Here is a 19,018-nt window from a genome sequence, read left to right on the forward strand (position 1 = left end):
AAGAAGAAAGACAAAAAAAAACATTGTAGGCGGGGCCTGGGGGAGAGAATATTTTGGATTTGAACATAAATTAAGCAATCTGGAAGACTCTGAAGAGTACAATAAGGCAAAGTAAACACGTTTCTTCCCGCAGAAAAACATTTATTTACACCGCTCAAGTCCATGTTGATGTAGAAATTTAGGATTGAAATTGAATTTGCCTCATTTCTTTCCTTTTTTGGTTTTGGCCAGGCCCATCTCCACCTGCACCCGATGCCGGCGTCAAGCTGTGCCACACGAACGGCATCCTCCTCTTTAACCTCACAACCGGGTGAGCTGATTCATCTGGCATTCGATTAGACTGTCACTTCCTTGTCGTTAAATCCTTCCCTCATATAGTCGCTTGAATCCATTTCTTCCATTTGCTCCGGACTTAACGGGCTATTTACAATGGGTAATTGAAATGGTCTTCCGTACAGAAATTCAAACGGACTCTACTGTCCTTCCCACCAATCCTGCACTTTGTGGATGATATGAACAACGGCGCTTTAACCGGATGCCTCCATTTCCTCATTTACAAAATGACTTCCGTTGTCACTCCAAATGATTTGTGGCATGCCATACCCCGCGGGGCACGATATATTCACACAATGCCTTTGCCACAGTAATAGGCAATATTTGTATTGTCCTACTTGATTCAATTCAATACAATCCATATGCACCGCTTGAAAAGGATACTGCACTTGTGGAACTCGGCGTCTCTTGGGCCTGATTTGCCTCGTGAATTATGTTTCGCACAAGCCACACACGCGCGACAAAAAGGTTTTAGAGAAATGATCGCATCCGCATGCAGTAAAGCGTTGTTCCGCTATCTGCACCGTCCCTTCTGTTGAGACATGGCAAGGCCCATGACTCAGAATTCCTGCCCACTTAAACAAGCCTTTCGGGAGGATGGATTTATTGTGATTGCTTCATTATTTGGGTCGCTCCATGTTTTTGCAACAAAACTGAGGCCGTGTGACCGTTTCGACAACCAACTGTCGGTTCAAATGGTTTTTCATCATTTGGTAACGCCCACAACTGCTGTTCCCGCCAACCTTCTTTTCAATTGACACAATGCTCGTTCTCCTTCCTCTGTCCATTGAATTTTGTCTGACATTGTCGTTGGTGTTTCATAAATCAAATGATGCAACGGTGTTGCATAATAATCACTCTTGCACTAATTGCACAGCGCCAAAAAAGACATCATCTTGTCGTTTTGTTTCAGGTTGTGGAGCTGACAAGATGGCTTCTTTTCTCATTGGGTCCACATGACGACCGCTTGCCGTCAACATGTGACCTCCTCAATATTTCACTTCTCTCACGCAAAATTCTAATTTAGCTTTGTTCACTTTTTGTTTTGACAAGGTGTCGCAACAGAGCCGACGTGTCTTTTTCACAGTCCTGTTCATTTTGTGATGCCACAAGAATGTCGTCCACGCAAGTCAAAATCTGACTTCCGCGTGGAGGATCAAATGTGCTCAAGCGAGTGTTGATTGCTTGGGAGAAGATTGTGGGACTTTCACAATATCCTTGAGGTCATCGTGTATCTTTTTCCTTCAAAGGTAAATGCAAACCAGAATCTGCTGCCGGCGTGCACTGGTAAAGAGAAGAATGCATTCCTTGAATCCAAACAGAAAACAGTTTTTGCTTCAGGATCCAAACGATTTACGAACGTGTGTGGATCTGGCACTCTTGGCGCTCTAGCAATCACTGCTGCGTGTACTGCTTGCAAATGATGAACCATCCTCCGTCCTCCTGACGGGGGTGCTTTCTTGACGGGAGATATTGCCGGATTGCAAGGTCAATCTGAACGTGCAATGAACACTCCTGCTTTTAGCAAGCCATTAATGACTGGCTCTATACTTCCTTTAACATCTTGCTTTAATGGGTATTGTTTTTGGCGCGCACGATATTTGCCTCTGGCTCTAATTTCCACTGGCTCACACGTTGTCATTAAGTCAACATCAGAGCGGCTTTTTCTCCATAATTCATCAGGAAGCTGGTTTAGCAGCTCTTCCTGCTCCGTGGTTAAAACAAAAATGCTGCCGTACCTCTTCAAGTTGCCTAATAAATTCACTGGAAACTGTGGGGCCACGACTCGGGTGCTCTAACACGGTTTCCTGTTTCTGGATCAAAGATAACCAGTGCTTTTGTCACGGTGTCGATATTTATTGCTCCACTAGCAACTCTGACAATGATTTTCTCTTTTAACATTTCTTTGTTCTTCTCACTATTCTACATGCTCCTGAATCACACCAAAACTTGGAACTTTCTGGAGTAACTCCAGGTTTCGTCTTTGAACTTAAATCAACTTCTGCTGCGTGTACGTCTACTTGTTCTAATTAGCTGTTACCATTTTCTCTTTGTATCTCGCTAACACGGTCCCCTTTTACAATTTGTCTGCGTTCAGACTGATCTAGTCCCGCTGAACGTCCTGCAATTCCTTTGTCTCTCGCACGCACGGCCGTGTCCTCCTTTGCCACAATCCCAGCCACCTTCTGCGTTCCGTTTTGACCGATTCCAACTCTCTCTTCCACCATGAGAACCTCCTCTTCCGTTCCCACGACCACGGCCTCTGCCGCCGACATAATTGACTTCCTCTTCTCCTTCATCGCTCCAGAATGTCTCTGTCTTCTTCACGACGTTCTTTTTCTTTTGATTTGGTACTACACTTTCAGCATGTCTCGCGTGATTCCCCAACTCCCCAGTGGCCAGGTTTACATCATGTTTCTTAATCCACTCTTTTACTTCTGTGCTAACCGGCTGTGGCACATCCCAGCACCACTCTTCTCCATCTCTTTTGTAAGGTGTTAAGCTTTCACAATCTCTTCTTTTGACCAAGGTCTGTAGACAAGAATTGTTCTGCCTTCTCTGGCTCCTTCACCTTCATATGCAGGATTTGCCACTTCGATCATGGGATACAGGTCCCCGTCAGTCCCAAAAGTTTTCAATTTGGGAGAGGACTCTGGACTTAACACTCCGGCCGTCATTCTGCTCCAATTGCCCAGACCACCAGTTGTACTTCTTTGTTTGCGCTGGTGTGGCTGGCAGAGGCGGAAACAGGCTTATCACATTCTTGTTTCCAGAGAGTGGAGGAGAGCCAGTAGATCCTCCCCCGCAGGGCCAGATAAGAGAGGAGCAGAGGCCTCAGGTGCACCTCCCTGTTGTCTGCATTTCTTAGAAACATTATTGGTTTAGCATCTAACTAACCTTTTTTTCTCCGTTTTTGCCCATCTAATAGCTGCTGCTATTTCTTCGTCTAACTTCACTTTTTTACTATCTGTTCTGAGTTTCTCTTCCTTCCAATTTTTTTTTTTTACCAATTCAATGGTCCCTGGTATTGTGAATTTTCCATTAAAATGATATTTCTTTTTCCTCCTGTATCCCTCCATACTTTTTTCCCCCCCATCTCCTGTGATCTCCTCGCCACTCTGATCCTTGCAACAACCATTTCGCATTTTCTGGTAACGATGACAATATTTGCAGCAAACAAACCGAGTGAAAATCTCCCAGTGGCGCAAGCTCAACCTTATCACAGGTTTGACTTGTTTTAGATTCACCTTTTGACTGCCAAAACATCAACGACTTGTCACCATTCACTTACTTCACGTGAACCTAACAGGTTTAAGTTAACAGCGTTCGGTTTTCGAGCTGTCCCGCTGCTTCAGCGTTTGGTGACTCGTTGCAGACACACACAATCACTCAAACTCACACACAATATCGTACGTACCGAACACGGGACTTTAACCCTGGCTTTGTATTGAGTGCGAGACTAAAACCCCACTCTTCTAGGCAGGGACTCGAACCCTCCTTTATAGCACCGGACTAAGAATCCTGCTTTTTTTAGGCAGAGACTATAACCCTCCTTTTTGTTCTAAGCGCTTAAACAACAAAACTCACGGCTTGCGTTTTCTCCCCGTCTCAATTGGCGCCGTTCGTTCTGGATGCCGTCGGACCGCGACCCTGGGGGGGAGGCTGTCGCGACCGGCCACGGAAAGTGGACTTCTTTTTCAGTTTCTCATCTGTCTGCGCACTGGCTTCAGTCGCCGTCAGCAACACCCCCACGATCGCAGATATATTGGCATCCGGCTCCAAGGACCAAGTTCGATGTCAGGGTTATTCTGTAAACCTACACATATTCTCAATTTAGCATAAAGCTTGAGTAGGTGGTATCACATTCCGTGACCTTTGAAGGACTTGTTTGTTATCAATATGGGGTCAGTCTCGATGTACTTTTCCAAACTACTCTTGTTTGCCGTGAACAAGGGTGCTATCGTCTTTATGCAGTTACAGCAACAATGTGTCTTTATGCGATAATATATACCATTTTTTTCCCATCGCGCTTAATTTTTCACTATTAGCAACTTCAAAGCCTCATCCCAAACGCATCCTCCAGAAAAACATGTACAATATGTTTTTGTTTTTATTGGCCATTGCTAAATTTGAAGTTAGTTCATTCCGAACATCGCTTCGTCGCTTAATACATTTAACTTTAACATCCGTGAACGGATTAGCTAAATGCGTTTCCTAATTAATACAGTATTTACAAGCGGATCAACCCTTGTCGCCGATGTTACGTGTGCTTCGCTGGGACCGCAACCAGGCCCGCGACCTGCAGCGCCTCAACGCGAAAATACAAAAGACCAGTGCAACAAATACGACACGGGCTGATCTGATGAGCAAAAATGTCGCTTCAACGTAACAGTAGCAATCGAGGACGTCCGCTCCAGAGGTGGGGAGAGTAGCCAAATATTATCCTCCCTTGACGATAAGGTGACTCAAGTCAAAGTCAAAAGTAGTCCTCCAAAAAATGACTCTAGTAAGAGTAAGAAGTACACAGTGAAATAATTACTCAAGTACTGAGTACATAGTGAGTAACATCTGATTTGTTTTAACGACAGCATGAACATCAATAAAAAAAATGACAAAATAAAATGCAAATTCTGATGCTGTGAGTGGGCGTGTGTATGCACAGTCAAAACTACAACAAAACATCTGCAATTGACTGCACGGTGTTTTCTCAAGTTATAAGTGAGCTGAAACACCCACGTTTGGGCACACGGTGCCGAAAAATACACGAAAGCTGTTGTTTTTGTTCGTCTACATGTAAACATGACGAGTTGCGCGCCGTTGCCTTCATGGTAACGACGACCTTCCCAACGTGGACGCCACGTAGGCACGACGATCAGCCGGGCTGGCTTTTCTAGTCTGAATACCTGTGCCCAACAGAAGATGTCGTGTGAGATGAACTAGACTTCAACGATTTTTTTTTTTACGATTCACTGAAATTTGATTATTTTGAGTTCAAAATGGCGAATTTCACCTCAAGGCGACTGATTTGCATGTATGTTCTTGAGACTTTTCGTTCTTCACGTCACGTCGTTGATTCCAATCAGATTTTAATTTCCACTGGGATGAGCACAAAAGTAGGTGAGTTTTTGAAAAGCAGTTTATTCGGCGGACAAAGAAACTTAGCAAATTTTAGGAGGCCCAAAAATAATAAAACCTCAAAGAGAAACGTGAAGCAGGTGATCATAAATGATGCCTTCCACTCTGTTGTAAATCAAGAGTGAAAATGTTACACACACACACACACACACACACACACACACACACTAACTGTCCAGCCGAATAAGATCTTTGGCTTTTTGGAGGTTGTGGTCCACGGCTCCGTCCAAGAACTGAACCCAGGTTAGCTCGGCCTCACCGCAGATGTGACTGGACCTGGTTTGGGGGTGGGGACAGACGGGAAGACGACAGATAATAATCACACGCGGAATTCTCATGTAGCAGACTGAGCCGGAAGCAGCTGGCACCGTTGTGGGCGCCGCAACATTCTCAAACACGCCCAGATACGCCACGTCCTCTGCAAATAAGCTACTTCAACCATACCCGTAAACTTCGCTTCACTGACATCTCGCCTGGCCCAACTTCATTGGAATTGGGGTTGTATAATGCATGATTTTGCTTCTACCCATATGATCAAAACATGAAATATCTATATTTTGTTAGTTTGTTTTCCCCAAAGAATTATTCTGAAGTTTAGCAATTTATTTGAACACGTAATAGTTTTTTCTTTTTTATTTATTTTTTTATTTACTTGCTCTTGAAAATTTTGAAATTCACAGCCCTGCTTTTCTTTCGTAAATGAGGAAACACACAATTGTGCTCATATATTTGATTAGCCAGGCAGAATTTGTAAGATGGGTACAATTCCTTGAAGAAAACATGAAGGACCATGGGGGAAACATTTAATTTTATTTTAATGAGATTCAAACTAAACGGTCAAGCATTTCAGAAAAGCATTATCATGAAACAAAACATAACCATAAAGAAATTAATTATGGTTTTTGTTCAGTCATCAGTCATATTTTAAATAAAACAATATTTCACAAATTCTGCCAGGGTATGTAAACTTATGAGCACAACTGTACATATATGCAGTCATAGGTACCCCTGTCATATTGGAATGAAAGTGTAGGCTACACCTTTTTTTAGAACCACGAGGTGGTGGTGGCATATTGGAATGAAAGTGTACATCTTTTTCATAACCACTAGATGGTGGCATACATTTATAAAATGTGAAAGTTGTTTCCATTTGCCCCTATACCTATGTATAATGCGCACTATTGACTTAACTTTTTTTGGGGGGGGGTGGGGGGGGGAAATGTGCATAATACACGATAAATTACGGTAAGCCTGTTTTGTTATAGATGGAGAAGGGAATGCCACACCCATGAAGCGAAGTTTGCACGCAGATTAATTTCCCCTTGTTATACGGCTTAGTTAGCTCGTAGTTTTATTTATTGCATCACTCATGGTGAGACTGGCCAAAAAAAAAAAGAAAAAAAAAAGAAAGGCAAGTGGCGCTCACCGAATGATGCCGAGAACTTTCTTCAACAGCGCAGCCAGTTTAGAAACCTGCAAACAAAATGGACTTTGTTTTGTTTTCTGACGAACGGCAGAAAGATTAGCTTTTGTATGTTGCAAAAGCTAATGGGGATTCAATAAACAATAAGCACACACACACACACACACAAACATTATCTTGAATTGAGTTTTAGGGGTCACAGGTCACATTAATGGTGGAGAAAGTTTTGAAAGGTTTTATTTTGGTCTCATTTTTTTACATGACAAAAACCTTGCATTTGAACAGCAGTGTGTAGACTTAATATTGCCAATGTATGTAAACATGATCCTTAATAAAATGTTCATCAATTGATCGTTATATATAAAAAAAAAAAAAAAAAAAAAAAAAAATGCCTCAGGTCGAGACCATCAATGTTCCACTGTTTTCACTTCTATCACTCATGCAATCAATCACGTGACAAACCTCAAGAATCCACACGGTATCCAACTAAATACCTTTGTGTGTGGGAGCATGTGTGTGTTTGTTTTTATGAGTGTGTGTGTGTGTGTGTGTGTGAGAGAGAGCGTATGTACTTTCTGTGTGCATGTGCGTGTTTTCTGTGTTGATTTGTGTGCGTGTGTTTTTGTGTGTGTGTTTCAGACTTACATCGTTCTCCACACTGTTGTAGTCCACAGGTGGGTAGAGAGACAACGCCAGGTCGTCAATTCTGTCAAGAAATCAAAATGATACGCAATGTTTATTGGGTCTGATTTTGAGCGTGTGGCGACAAGAACTTTTTAACAAGCACCATTTTTTGTTGTTTTAATGACTTTTACGCCACAGCACAAAGGCAAAGCAGTTTTTGTTTAATACGAGCCAATAAGAAGAATGTGTAGGAGGTAGGGCTGGGTGATTATGGGGAAAGAAAAAAAAAATAATCATAATCACGATTAGTTTGATTGACACTGAAATCATGATTAATGCAATGATTCAAATCTTTGTATTTATTCAACTACTAAAACTCAACTTAAAATATAACTTAAAAGAACGACTAAAAAACATGAGTAACAAGTAAAATAATAATTAATTAAAATCATAGCATTACATAGCAGTTACATAAAAATAGGTACCTAGCTCTTATGGGCAGTGTGATGCATGCATGGAGATACACACTTACATTAAGATCAAGTAGAAGAAGAACTGTATGAATATAACTTGTTTTTTTCTACAGATTAGGAAGACTATATGCCAGTGAATATTGTTATATTACCTGTCCGTATGTATTACGACAGTGTTTGTGTGTGACTATTCATTATTTGAAGGTAAATCCTTCCCATGAGTTCTAATGCTAATTTTTGCTGGGTTTTACATTTTGATTTAGCATTGTGCTGACAATTATCGAGAACGCAGCTAAAAACGCTAAACCTATGCCTTGTATTTAAATATACATTGTGTGTAATTCTTAATGTTGTGTGTTTAGCTTCACAGTAAACTCCAACTGGAGTGTTAATAAACAGCTCGAAGCACGCTCAGGGGCGGCAGAAGCACACGCGTCCCACGGTGCGCTCGGGTGTAAATAAAGGTGTACAATGCAGCCACTTGCATACACGCCACATCTTTTTTCTTCGATTGTAATGTTTTTATGATAGTGAGTAGCCAAAATCAAAATCTCGATGAAATTTCAATTATTTAAGTAGGTACATAGGTCAGAAGGAAGGAAAGCAGGCAAACAAAGACAGAAAAACAAAGAAAGAATGAGGTAGCTGTGTATGTGAGTGCGTGTGGTCAAGCGTTTGAGTGTGTTTGCACTTTTTGCACGTGTTATGTTTGTGTAGGGCTGCACAATGAATACAAATTCAATCAAAAAGATTTTGGCTGGCACGATGAAATGAGCCTGATTGCCGGCGATTTTTTACATTTAAAATGCGGGCACAGCTGCATATGAAAAGCGCTTCATTTGCAGCAGAGCCCGCAAACGAGTCACCCAGCCCACCCGGGGGCGCACGTATGGCTTCATTATGCGCCGCACTGCGATCCGGTGCAAACTTCAAAATAAAAGCCGAAAATGGCATTGCTGTCCAATGTCGTAATTGATGACGTTTTTATTTTGAAGTTGGCCCTCAACACGTTGGCGGACACGATTAACAATGTTGTCGCGGTTGCCTTGACTACAACTTTTCGGCTGGCCCGAACGCCATGAAAAAAAACGAGGGGGAAATCCCAACTGTCGAGTTCTTTGCAGTTAGTGAGCGTGCACGACTGACCAACGGTCAAGCACAACAACGGTCACTATACTGACGGGAATTTTCAAATAAAAAGTCAGTGCTTGCGGACTAATGTTATTGCCGTTTAATGCATTCATTGTGTTTGCTTCCATTAGGTTGAAATTCATGATTGCACTCTGCAATAGCATATTTATTTAGTTTGATCTTGGTAAAGTTGAATTTTTGGGAGTAAATGTTTATTATTATTATCTATAATTTATCCCTGATTAAAGATTCCTTTTGCACGGAAAACTGTTCGGTCAGTTGAAAAGTAGTGCAATAAAAATAATGATTTTTCCCCAACATGAGGAATAATGGTGATTACACAATTGATCAAAATAATCGTGATTATTATTTGGGCCATAATCGTGCAGCCCTATGTTTGCGTGTGACTGTGTGTGCGCTTGAGCATGTATGTACCGTCATTTCTCCTGTATAATACGCACCCCTAAAGTTGACCTAAAAATTCCGGAAAACCCTTAATGAACGCTTAATCCTTTTTTTTTTTATTTACTGGCTCTTATTTTGAAATTCACAGCCCTACTTTTCCATCTATGCATCCATTTTCTACCGCTTACCCGAGGTCGGGTCGCGGGGGCGGTAGCTTTAGCAGGGATGCCCAGACTTACCTCTCCCCAGCCACTTCATCCAGCTCTTCCGGGGGGATTCCGAGGCGTTCCCAGGCCAGCCGAAAGACGTAGTCTCTCCGGCGTGTCCTGGGTCGTCCCAGGGGTCTCCTCCCGTCCGGGAGGCATCTGAATCAGATGCCTCAGCCACCTCATCTGGCTCCTCTCGATGCGGAGGAGCAGCGGCTGTACTCTGAGATCCTCCCGGATGACTGAGCTTCTCACACGTTCTCTAAGGGAGAGCCCGGACACCCTGCGGAGGAAACTCATTTCGGCCGCTTGTATCCGGGATCTTGTTCTTTGGGTCACGACCCACAGCTCGTGACCTTAGGTGAGGGGAGGAACGTACATCGACCGGAAAATCGAGACTTTCGCCTTTCGTCTTAGCTCCTTCTTTACCACAACGGACCGATACAAAGTCCGCATCACTGCAAACGGCGTACCGATCCGCCTGTCGATCTCCCGTTCCATTCTTCCCTCACTCGTGAACAAGACCCCAAGATACTTGAACTCCTCCACTTGGGGCAGGATCTCATCCCCGACCCGGAGAGGGCACGCCACCCTCTTCCGACTGAGGACCACGGTCTCAGATTTGGAGGTGCCGATTCTCATCCCGGCCGCTTCATACTCGGCTGCGAACCGCTCCAGTGAGAATTGGAGATCACGGCTTGATGAAGCCAACAGAGCCACATCATCAGCAAAAAGCAGAGATGCAATTCTGAGGCCACATAACCGGACCCCCTCTCCGCCTCGGCTGCGCCTTGAAATTCTGTCCATAAAAGTTATGAACAGAATCGGTGACAAAGGGCAGCCTTGGCACAGTCCAACCCTCGCCGGGCACGAGTCCGACTTACTGCCGGCAATGCGGACCAAACTCTGACTCCGGTCGTACAGGCACCGAACAGCCCGTATCAGGGGGTTCGGTACCCCGTACTCCCGAAGCACCCCCCACAGGACTCCCCGAGGGACACGGTCGAACGCCTTCTCCGAGTCCACAAAACACATGTAGACTGGGTGGGCGAACTCCTGTGCACCCTCGAGGACGCTGCCGAGGGTGTAGAGCTGGTCCACTGTTGCACGGCCAGTACCAAAACCGCACTGCTCTTCCTGAATCTGAGATTCGACTTCCAGACGGACACTCCTCTCCAGCACCCCTGAATAGACCTTACCAGGGAGGCTGAGCAGTGTGATCCCCCTGTAGTTGGAACACACACTTCTTAAAAAAGGAGAACACCACCCCAGTCTGCCAATCCATAGGCACTGTCCCTGATGGCCATGCGATGTTGCAGAGGCGTGTCAACCAGGACAGCCCCACAACATCCAGAGCCATTAAGAACTCCGGGCCACCCCCGGGGCGTTGCCACCGAGGAGCTTTTTAACTACCTCAGTGACCTCAACCCCAGAGATAGGAGAGCCCGCCTCAGAGAACCCAGACGCTGCTCCCTCATGGGAAGGCGTGTCGGTGGAATTGAGGAGGTCTTCGAATTATTCTCCCCACCGACTCACAACGTCCCGAGTCGAGGTCAGCAGCGCCTCATCCCCACTATACACAGTGTTGATGGTGCACTGCTTCCCCCTCCTGAGATGCCGGATGGTTGACCAGAATTTCCTCGAAGCCGTCCAGAAGTCTTTCTCCGTGGCCTCACCAAACTCCTCCCATGCCCGGGTTTTTGCCCCAGCGACCACCAAAGCCGCATTCCGCTTGGCCAGCCAGTACCCATCAGCTGCCTCAGGAGTCTCACAGGCCAAAAAGGCCCGACAGGACTCCTTCTTCAGCTTGACGGGATCCCTCACCTCCGGTGTCCACCAACAGGTTCGGGGATTGCTGCCACGACAGGCACCGACTACCTTACGGCCGCAGCTCCGGTCGGCCGCCTCGGCAATAGAGGCGCAGGACATGGTCCACTCGGACTCAAGACGTGGGTGATGTTCTGCCGGAGGTGGGAGTTGAAACTCCTTCTGACAGGGGATTCTGCCAGGCGTTCCCAGCAGACCCTCACGATACGTTTGGGCCTGCCACATCGGACCGGCATCTTCCCCCACCATCGGAGCCAACTCACCAACAGGTGGTGATCAGTTGACAGCTCCGCCCCTCTCTTCACCCGAGTGTCCGAGACATGCGGCCGCAAGTCCGATGAAACGACCACAAAGTCGATCATCGAACTGGGACCTAGGGTGTCCTGGTGGCAAGTGCACGTGTGGACACCCTTATGCTTGAACATGGTGTTCGTTATGGACAATCCGTGACGAGCACAGAAGTCCAATAACAGAACACCGCTCGGGTTCTGATCGGGGGGGCCGTTCCTCCCAATCACGCCCTTCCAGGTCTCACTGTCATTGCCCACGTGAGCATTGAAGTCCCCCAGCAGAACGATGGAGTCCCCAACGGGACCTCTCTCCAGCACCCCCTCCAAGGACTCCAAAAAGGGTGGGTACTCTGAACTGCTGTTTGGTGCATAGGCACAAACAACAGTCAGGACCCATCCCCCGACCCGAAGGCGGAGGGAGGCTACCTTCTCGTCCACCGGGGTGAACCTCAACGTACAGGCTGAGAGCCGGGGGGCAATAAGTATACCCACACCTGCTTGGCACCTCTCACCGTGGGCAACTCCAGAGTGGAAGAGAGTCCAACCCCTCTCGAGAGGACTGGTACCAGAGCCCAAGCTTTGTGTGGAGGAGAGTCCGACTATATCTAGTCGGAACTTCTCGACCTCACACACCAGCTCGGGCTCGTTCCCTGCCACAGAGGTGACATTCCACGTCCCTAGAGCCGGGGATTGGATCGCCAATGTGCCCGCCTCCGGACACCACCCAGCTCACATTGCACCCGACCCCTATGGCCCCTCTCACAGGTGATGAGCCCACTGGAAGGGGGACCCACATTACCCTTTCAGGCTGTGCCCAGCCAGGCCCCATGGGTGCAGGCCCGGCCACCGGGCGCTCGCCTTCGAGCCCCACCTCCAGGCCTGGCTCCAGAGGGGGGCCCTGGTGACCCGCGTCCGGGCAAGGGAAAACGTCTTCCTGAATTGTTTGTCATCATAGGGGCTTTTGGAGCTGTGCTTTGTTGGTCCCTCACCTCGGGCCTGTTTGCTATGGGTGACCCTGCCAGGGGCATAAAGCCCCAGACAACTTAGCTCCTAGGATCATTGGGACACACAAAGTCCTCCACCACGATAAGGTGACAGCTCAAGGAGGGGAGCCCTACTTTTATTTAGTAAATTAGAAAACACAGTTGTGCTCATATGTTTGATTACCCTGGCAGAATTTGTAAGATGGGTACAATTCTTTCGCGAAAACATGAAGGAGCAGGCGAAACACATTTAATTTAATTTTAATGGGATTCAAATTAAACGGTCAAGCATTTCAGAAAAGCATTATCATTAAACAAAACATAACTATAAATACATTAATGATTGTTTTTGTTCATTCATCAGTCATATTAAAAAATAATTGTTTTTCACAAATTCTGCCAGGTTATGGAAATGTATGAGCATAACTGTACATGTATGCAGTCATATGTACCTCTATCATATTGGAATGAAAGTGTAGGCTACACCTTTTTTTAGAACCACGAGGTAGCGGTGGCATTTTTGAATGAAAGTGTACAGGTTTTTTTATAACCACTAGATGGCGGCACACATTTATAAAATGTGAAAGTTTTTTCCATTTGCCCCTATACCTATATATAATACGCACTATTGACTTTTGAAAATTTGTGGTGGGAAAAATGTGCATTATACACGAGAAATCACAGTATGTTTGCTTGTGCGTGTGACTTTGTGTGCGCGTATGTACGCACGCTTGCGTTTGTGTGCATACTGGGGGCTGATTTCCTTGACGCCGTCTACCAGGTCGTCCAGCTGCGCCACCCTGTGTGGCGCGTCGGCGTCCCCGTGGACCCTGACGGCCGCCGTCATTTTCCTCAGACAGGCGGCGGCCGCCTTCATCATCCCCCGGCAGGCGGCCACCACGCGGCGGTCCCGTTCCGACCAGTAAGTGTCCCGGTTGCCCCGCGGCTCCTCGCCATCCTCCTCGTCGCCCAGGAAGTCGCCGAATGGATCGTGGGCCTCGGACAACGCCTGGTAGATAAACGTCGACGTTCCGGTTCAGTCGGAAGAACGCGTTAGGGCGGCCGTGTCGTCCGAGCGGGCCGTACCTGCTCCAACTCCTCGATGGCGTCTTTCACGATGCCGCTCTGACCGGTTAGAACCAGCAGCACCGCAGCCTTATTGTCTGAAATGGAAACATCCATGACATCAAGCTAAAGATAGGTCGGTAGCTTGGTAGATAGGTACGTGGGTGGCTAAGTACTGTAGGTAAGTAGGTAGTTAAGTAAGTAGGTACAGTTGCTAAATTGTGGGGTAAGTGGGTAGGTAGGAAAGTGATGAGGTGGCTAGAAAACTAGCAAAGAATTTAGAAAGCCCAATTCCAATGAGGTTGGGACATTGTGTAAAACGGAAATAAAAACAGAATACAATGATTTGCAAATCCTTTTCAACTTATATTCAATAGAATACACTACAAAGACAAGAGAGTATTTAATTGTTCAAATTTGGGACAGGGTCAACAGAAGTTGAGGAATGCTCAAAAAACACCTGTTTGGAACCTTCCACAGCGGAACAGGTTAACTGCAAACAGGTTGAGTATCACGATTGGGTATCAAAGGAGCATCACCGAAAGGCTCAGCTGTTCACAAGCAAGCATGGGGCAAAGTTCACCACTTTGTGAGCAAATAGTCCAACAGTTTAAGATTACCTTTCTCAACGTACGATTGCAAGAAACCTATCAGTAGGTAGGTAGACAGGTGAGTAGTTACAAAGAGAGGGAGGTACTGTGGGCCGGTTGGGAGCTAGCTTTATTGATGAAAGCAAGAAAGGAAGGCGGGCTGGTAGATGCACACGAACCTTGAGGTAGGTGGGTAAAGCGGTCACACGCTGACCACACGCCTCCCGTTGACGTCAACTGCTCTTGAGTCAGACTAGGAGGAGGAAAGTCATTTCTTCACCTCCCCAAACCCAGAGCCATCGTTCTCCATTGTGCGTACCTTTGTAGTGGTGAACTGAGGATGACCTCCAGGAGCTGCGTCAACCCCTCCAGAACCTGCACGGTGGCGTCTCGGACTTGCTGACGCAGACTGACACCTGGGACACGGACGGTACAACAAGGAAGGTGAATAAATATGACAACATTTTTCCCACCTCTGTCCTGTATAGACTTTACGCCGATTTTATCGGCCTGATCGGTATCGGCCCATAATTAGCATTTTATGCTGATTGGCTTTACTGGCATAATTCGCCGATCCGATCAATGACCGCAAAAGACATTTATTCCGCGTCGCCATCGTACACAGTATATTTGAATCCAAAAGCTAATTTATTTTTAGCCTTGTCGCGTGTCTTTTGACGTAGTACTGTAAATATCTGAGGGCCAATGAAGTTATTTAAAGAAAAAGAAAAAACATGTCGGCGGTGTGGGACAGACAACACGTAATGCCCGGATCAAACTACAAGACAAATTTGCTCTTTCACGTTTGCACTATGTCACACTACTGCAATAAAATTTTGTATTCCGATACCACCGCATCCCGTTTTTTTTTTACGATCATTGGGCTTCATCTTGTCAACTCAAAATGCGACCGGATACACTCGTTACCGCGGCGACGACAACAAGAGTGGATCGCGCTGACTGTATTAGAAGGATAAAATGGGGAAAAACGTGTGTTGGTGGTCACCGGTGCTCAGGAGAGGACGTTGGTTTAAGGCTCGCTTGAGGTAAGTTCACGTACTTTGAATACGATACCGCTCGCAACCAGGCAACAAAAATGCTATGTAACCTAGCAAGCTAGTGCTAGCGCTAACGGTTGTACGTAAACATGCCGCCGTTCTGTCGAATCAGGGCTGTAAAGTTTCCGTGTGGGTGAAGTAATTTAATTACAATAAAGTAATTTAATGACGGTAATTTAGCACCCATTATTTCTGTCATGTTGTAATGTTGGTTCGACCCGACTGATTAGAATACACGATCTGACGAGAGCAGTGATTTCCAACCTTTATGGAGCCAAGGAACATATTTTACAATTGAAAAATCTCACGGCACAACAACAAACAAAATTGTCACAAAACGTGGATACATTAATGACTGTATTTACTTCCTGCCATCTAATAGAAGACCATTCATTTGTTCTGTCTGTCACTATACCAGTGAGGCATAGTGACAAATTGATGAACAAAGATACATTATTTATTGTAAATATAATTTTTGGAGCAATTAAGTACACAAGTGTATACAGTAAATGAACAGGTCATTTCAATAGACACATTCCTCCATCTTGTGATAGGATCGGTGATCGTTTTTTTAAACTCGCTGATCGGCCCCAAAAATCCTGATCGTGTAAAGCCTAGTTCTGTATGTAGTAGTCCCTTGTTTATCACGGCGGTTATGTTCCAGAACTCACCGCAATAGACGGAAATCAGCAAATGTGTATTTATCTGCCTTTTTCCTGTGTCTGTTCTGTACGGCAGCGACACAAAATAGGGCGAGATAGATTAATACCATTAACTTCTGCAAGCGTCTATGAAAGCAGATTCACTGGGTTCTGTGTAAACGGAAAGGTGACTAAACCTTCTGTTACGGCACTACCGCCGCAAAGCCGGCGATAGCGTCGGTTAGCGGGCGTTACCTTGGCTCTTGGGAAGCCAGTAATAAACGGCGGAGAGGCTGAGGACGCTCTTGAGGACGGACTCGGCCAGCTGCTCTCCATCCTGTTGGACAAAAAAATAAAATAATGTGACGGCACGTTTATCCCATCAAATATTCCCAAAATGTCACGCTGATTAACCTGCTGTGACGGCAGCGGCGGCTTGGAGAAGATGAGGCTGACTTTGGTGGCTTCCTGAGACACTGCCTTCACCGCCTGGTCTGCAACACAGAGGTCAGCATTTGCATCAGAGATAGCCCTTAGCATTGAAAGGGTATCGTTAGCATGTAACTTCCGCTGTATCTTGGTGGAAGGCACGACTTAAAGTACTCAACTCAAAGTGTCCCAAAAGTTGGAGAGGTTGAAGTCTCCGTCAGACTCGTTGGACTCTCCGTCTGAGACAGAAACATGAACGCTAGCGTTAGCATTTTAGCTCCATGTTATGGAAGCCTTTACATTTTACGGTTAGACTCAATATATGTTGCAGATATCTGTAATGTCATTTTGCCTCGTCAAAAATAACATTTCATATAACCAATACTACATTCTTCCCATCCACAATTAACACTTCAGATTTCTGCAACATCATTTCGCCAAGGACAAATGACGTCACTTCTGCAATTCACGTGCATGGGATTTGTCAATACAGATATCCACAATTCATTTTATTTGCAGATATCTGCTATGTGAATTAGAGGCATCCACAACAGAATTGTAGATCTCTAACTGTAGTTTTAAGTCAAAGAACACGAAAAAATGCAGCCCATTCCATAATAGTTGATGCCCTATTGGACATGCTCAGGCTTAATTGTATTGATTTTGGTTATCATCAAACAAACCACAGGAAATGGCTAGATACCGGCTCTTGAATGAAACTCTTATGAAGTATTTTTGTTGTCATCATTATATTTGTCCAAAGAAATGTACCTTTTGTTGTACCAGCCATTAAACATGAACGAGAAACTGAAGAAACGAAGGAGGTCTCCGAATTGATTAAGATTATGCTTCATTAAACTAATAATTAATTAATAATTAACTAATAAAAACTAATAATTAATTATAATTAATTTGTACTCATTATCCCTAGCACGGTTCTGTTTTGTTTCTATTTGTCCTTGTCATTTGTTGTTTCTGCAATATCTTATCGTTGTGTTTGATGTACTGATAGATAAAGGAAATGTAGTGTGGCTGTCACGTTAGCCTTCCTGGCTCCGTGTTAGGTTAGCACGTCGAACGTTATACAATGTACATTCATTGTGCAACTCGGAGACACCAGTCGAAGTAACGTTCACATTTTCGCTGCACGTTACGCAGCGGATTGTACTCCTTCAATGCTAACGTTAGCATTTTAGCTCTCGGCGTGACGCGCTCCCGAGCCACACTGACCTCGAACCCGGCCCGTGACGCACTGGACGGAGTTGAGCAGGTTACGGAGAGTCACGCAGACGTTTTGCGTCGAGTCGTCCTCAGCACTCATGTCGGTCTCCCGCTCCCCCCCGCAAAAAAAAAAAAAAAAGGCAAAGTTTCCAGCGGTCGTGTTGTTGTGGAACGAAGGTTTGGTGGCTCGGTTGGGGGTGGAACGCGGGACAATAAAAGACGACGGACCACAGGACGCTGGATTTAAAACCCCAAACTTTTGGGAGCTTTGGCGACATTCGGTGGTGATTTGTGTAAGTACAGTATTATGCTACGTACAAAAAGGTCTTGTGCCATATTTATTGTACAACATCCATTTAATGTACCATGTGTACGTAACATTTCGTGTCCATACACCTTTAGTATACCATATTTATATAATATTTCATGTCTATACACCTTCAATATACCGCATTTATAGAATATTTCGTGTCCATACTAACCAGGGGTTATTTAATGTTAGGGGGGCTGAACATCGGTTTTGGAGGTTACTAAGACAATAAAACATCACCATACACACATACGACCAAATAATTTTGGGGGGCTTCAAGTGCGCGTGCAGTACACCTCTAATGTAGCAGATTCACAAGGTAGAATGGTAGAACTTGTTTTATTTATTCACTTATTTTATGTATTTATATGATGTATGTAACTCTAAATCTATCACATTGAAATGAGATGTAATGTCTGTCCAATTTGAATGTACCGTGTTCACATCACCCTAACCCTCACGAAGCAAATCATATTTTGTCTATACAGCACTCAAGTAGCATCCTTATTGTACAGTACACTGAAAAAAAAATCGTTTGAATTGACTTCATTTGAACAGGTACATTGTCCACTGTATCGTCAAATATGTCGTCCACTTCGTTATCCACGATGTCGTCCACTGTGTCTTCTACTACGTCGCACATTTCTTTATCCACGATGTCGTCCACTGTGTCTTCTGCTACATCGCACATTTCGTTATCCACAATGTCGTCCACTGTGTCTTCTACTACATCATCCACTTCGTTATCCACGATATTTTCCTGTGTCTTCGACTACGTCATCCGCTATGTCGTCCACTTCGTTATCCACTATGTCGTCCACTGTGTCTTCTGCTACATCGCACATTTCGTTATCCACAATGTCGTCCGCTGTG

At 45.1% G+C, this 19,018-nt stretch overlaps 1 protein-coding gene across 2 annotated transcripts; it reads right to left on the minus strand.

Annotated features, from left to right (window-relative positions):
• Positions 1-34: 34 nt before the first annotated feature.
• ccndbp1 (cyclin D-type binding-protein 1) lies at positions 35-18,026 on the minus strand. 2 transcript variants are annotated; one of them, XM_061687285.1, is made up of 11 exons: positions 17,845-18,026; positions 16,794-16,853; positions 16,600-16,679; positions 16,441-16,522; positions 14,806-14,902; positions 14,666-14,739; positions 13,918-13,994; positions 13,581-13,840; positions 7,538-7,598; positions 6,896-6,942; positions 35-5,745 (listed from the first exon to the last, which is right to left on the minus strand). In XM_061687285.1, exons 1-11 carry the CDS (start codon positions 17,933-17,935, stop codon positions 5,637-5,639), a joined length of 1,038 nt encoding a protein of 345 aa, XP_061543269.1. In that variant the 5' UTR covers positions 17,936-18,026; the 3' UTR covers positions 35-5,636. The 2 variants fall into 2 exon arrangements, with proteins under 2 accessions (XP_061543269.1, XP_061543272.1); XM_061687288.1 differs by having other exon boundaries at positions 5,661-5,745; positions 13,561-13,840.
• Between the last annotated feature and the right edge of the window lie 992 nt (positions 18,027-19,018).

This window comes from Phycodurus eques, chromosome 10, assembly GCF_024500275.1.
Source record: "Phycodurus eques isolate BA_2022a chromosome 10, UOR_Pequ_1.1, whole genome shotgun sequence".
NCBI lineage: Eukaryota > Metazoa > Chordata > Actinopteri > Syngnathiformes > Syngnathidae > Phycodurus > Phycodurus eques.

Coding starts and splice junctions, on each gene's coding strand:
- ccndbp1 (XM_061687285.1), bottom strand. CDS start 17,935: ATGAGTGCTGAGGACGACTCGACGCAAAACGTCTGCGTGACTCTCCGT. Junction 16,680..16,793: donor CAACTTTTGGGACACTTTGA/GTTGAGTACTTT, acceptor TCTGTGTTGCAG/ACCAGGCGGTGAAGGCAGTG. Junction 14,740..14,805: donor CTCAGTTCACCACTACAAAG/GTACGCACAATG, acceptor TCCTCCTCCTAG/TCTGACTCAAGAGCAGTTGA.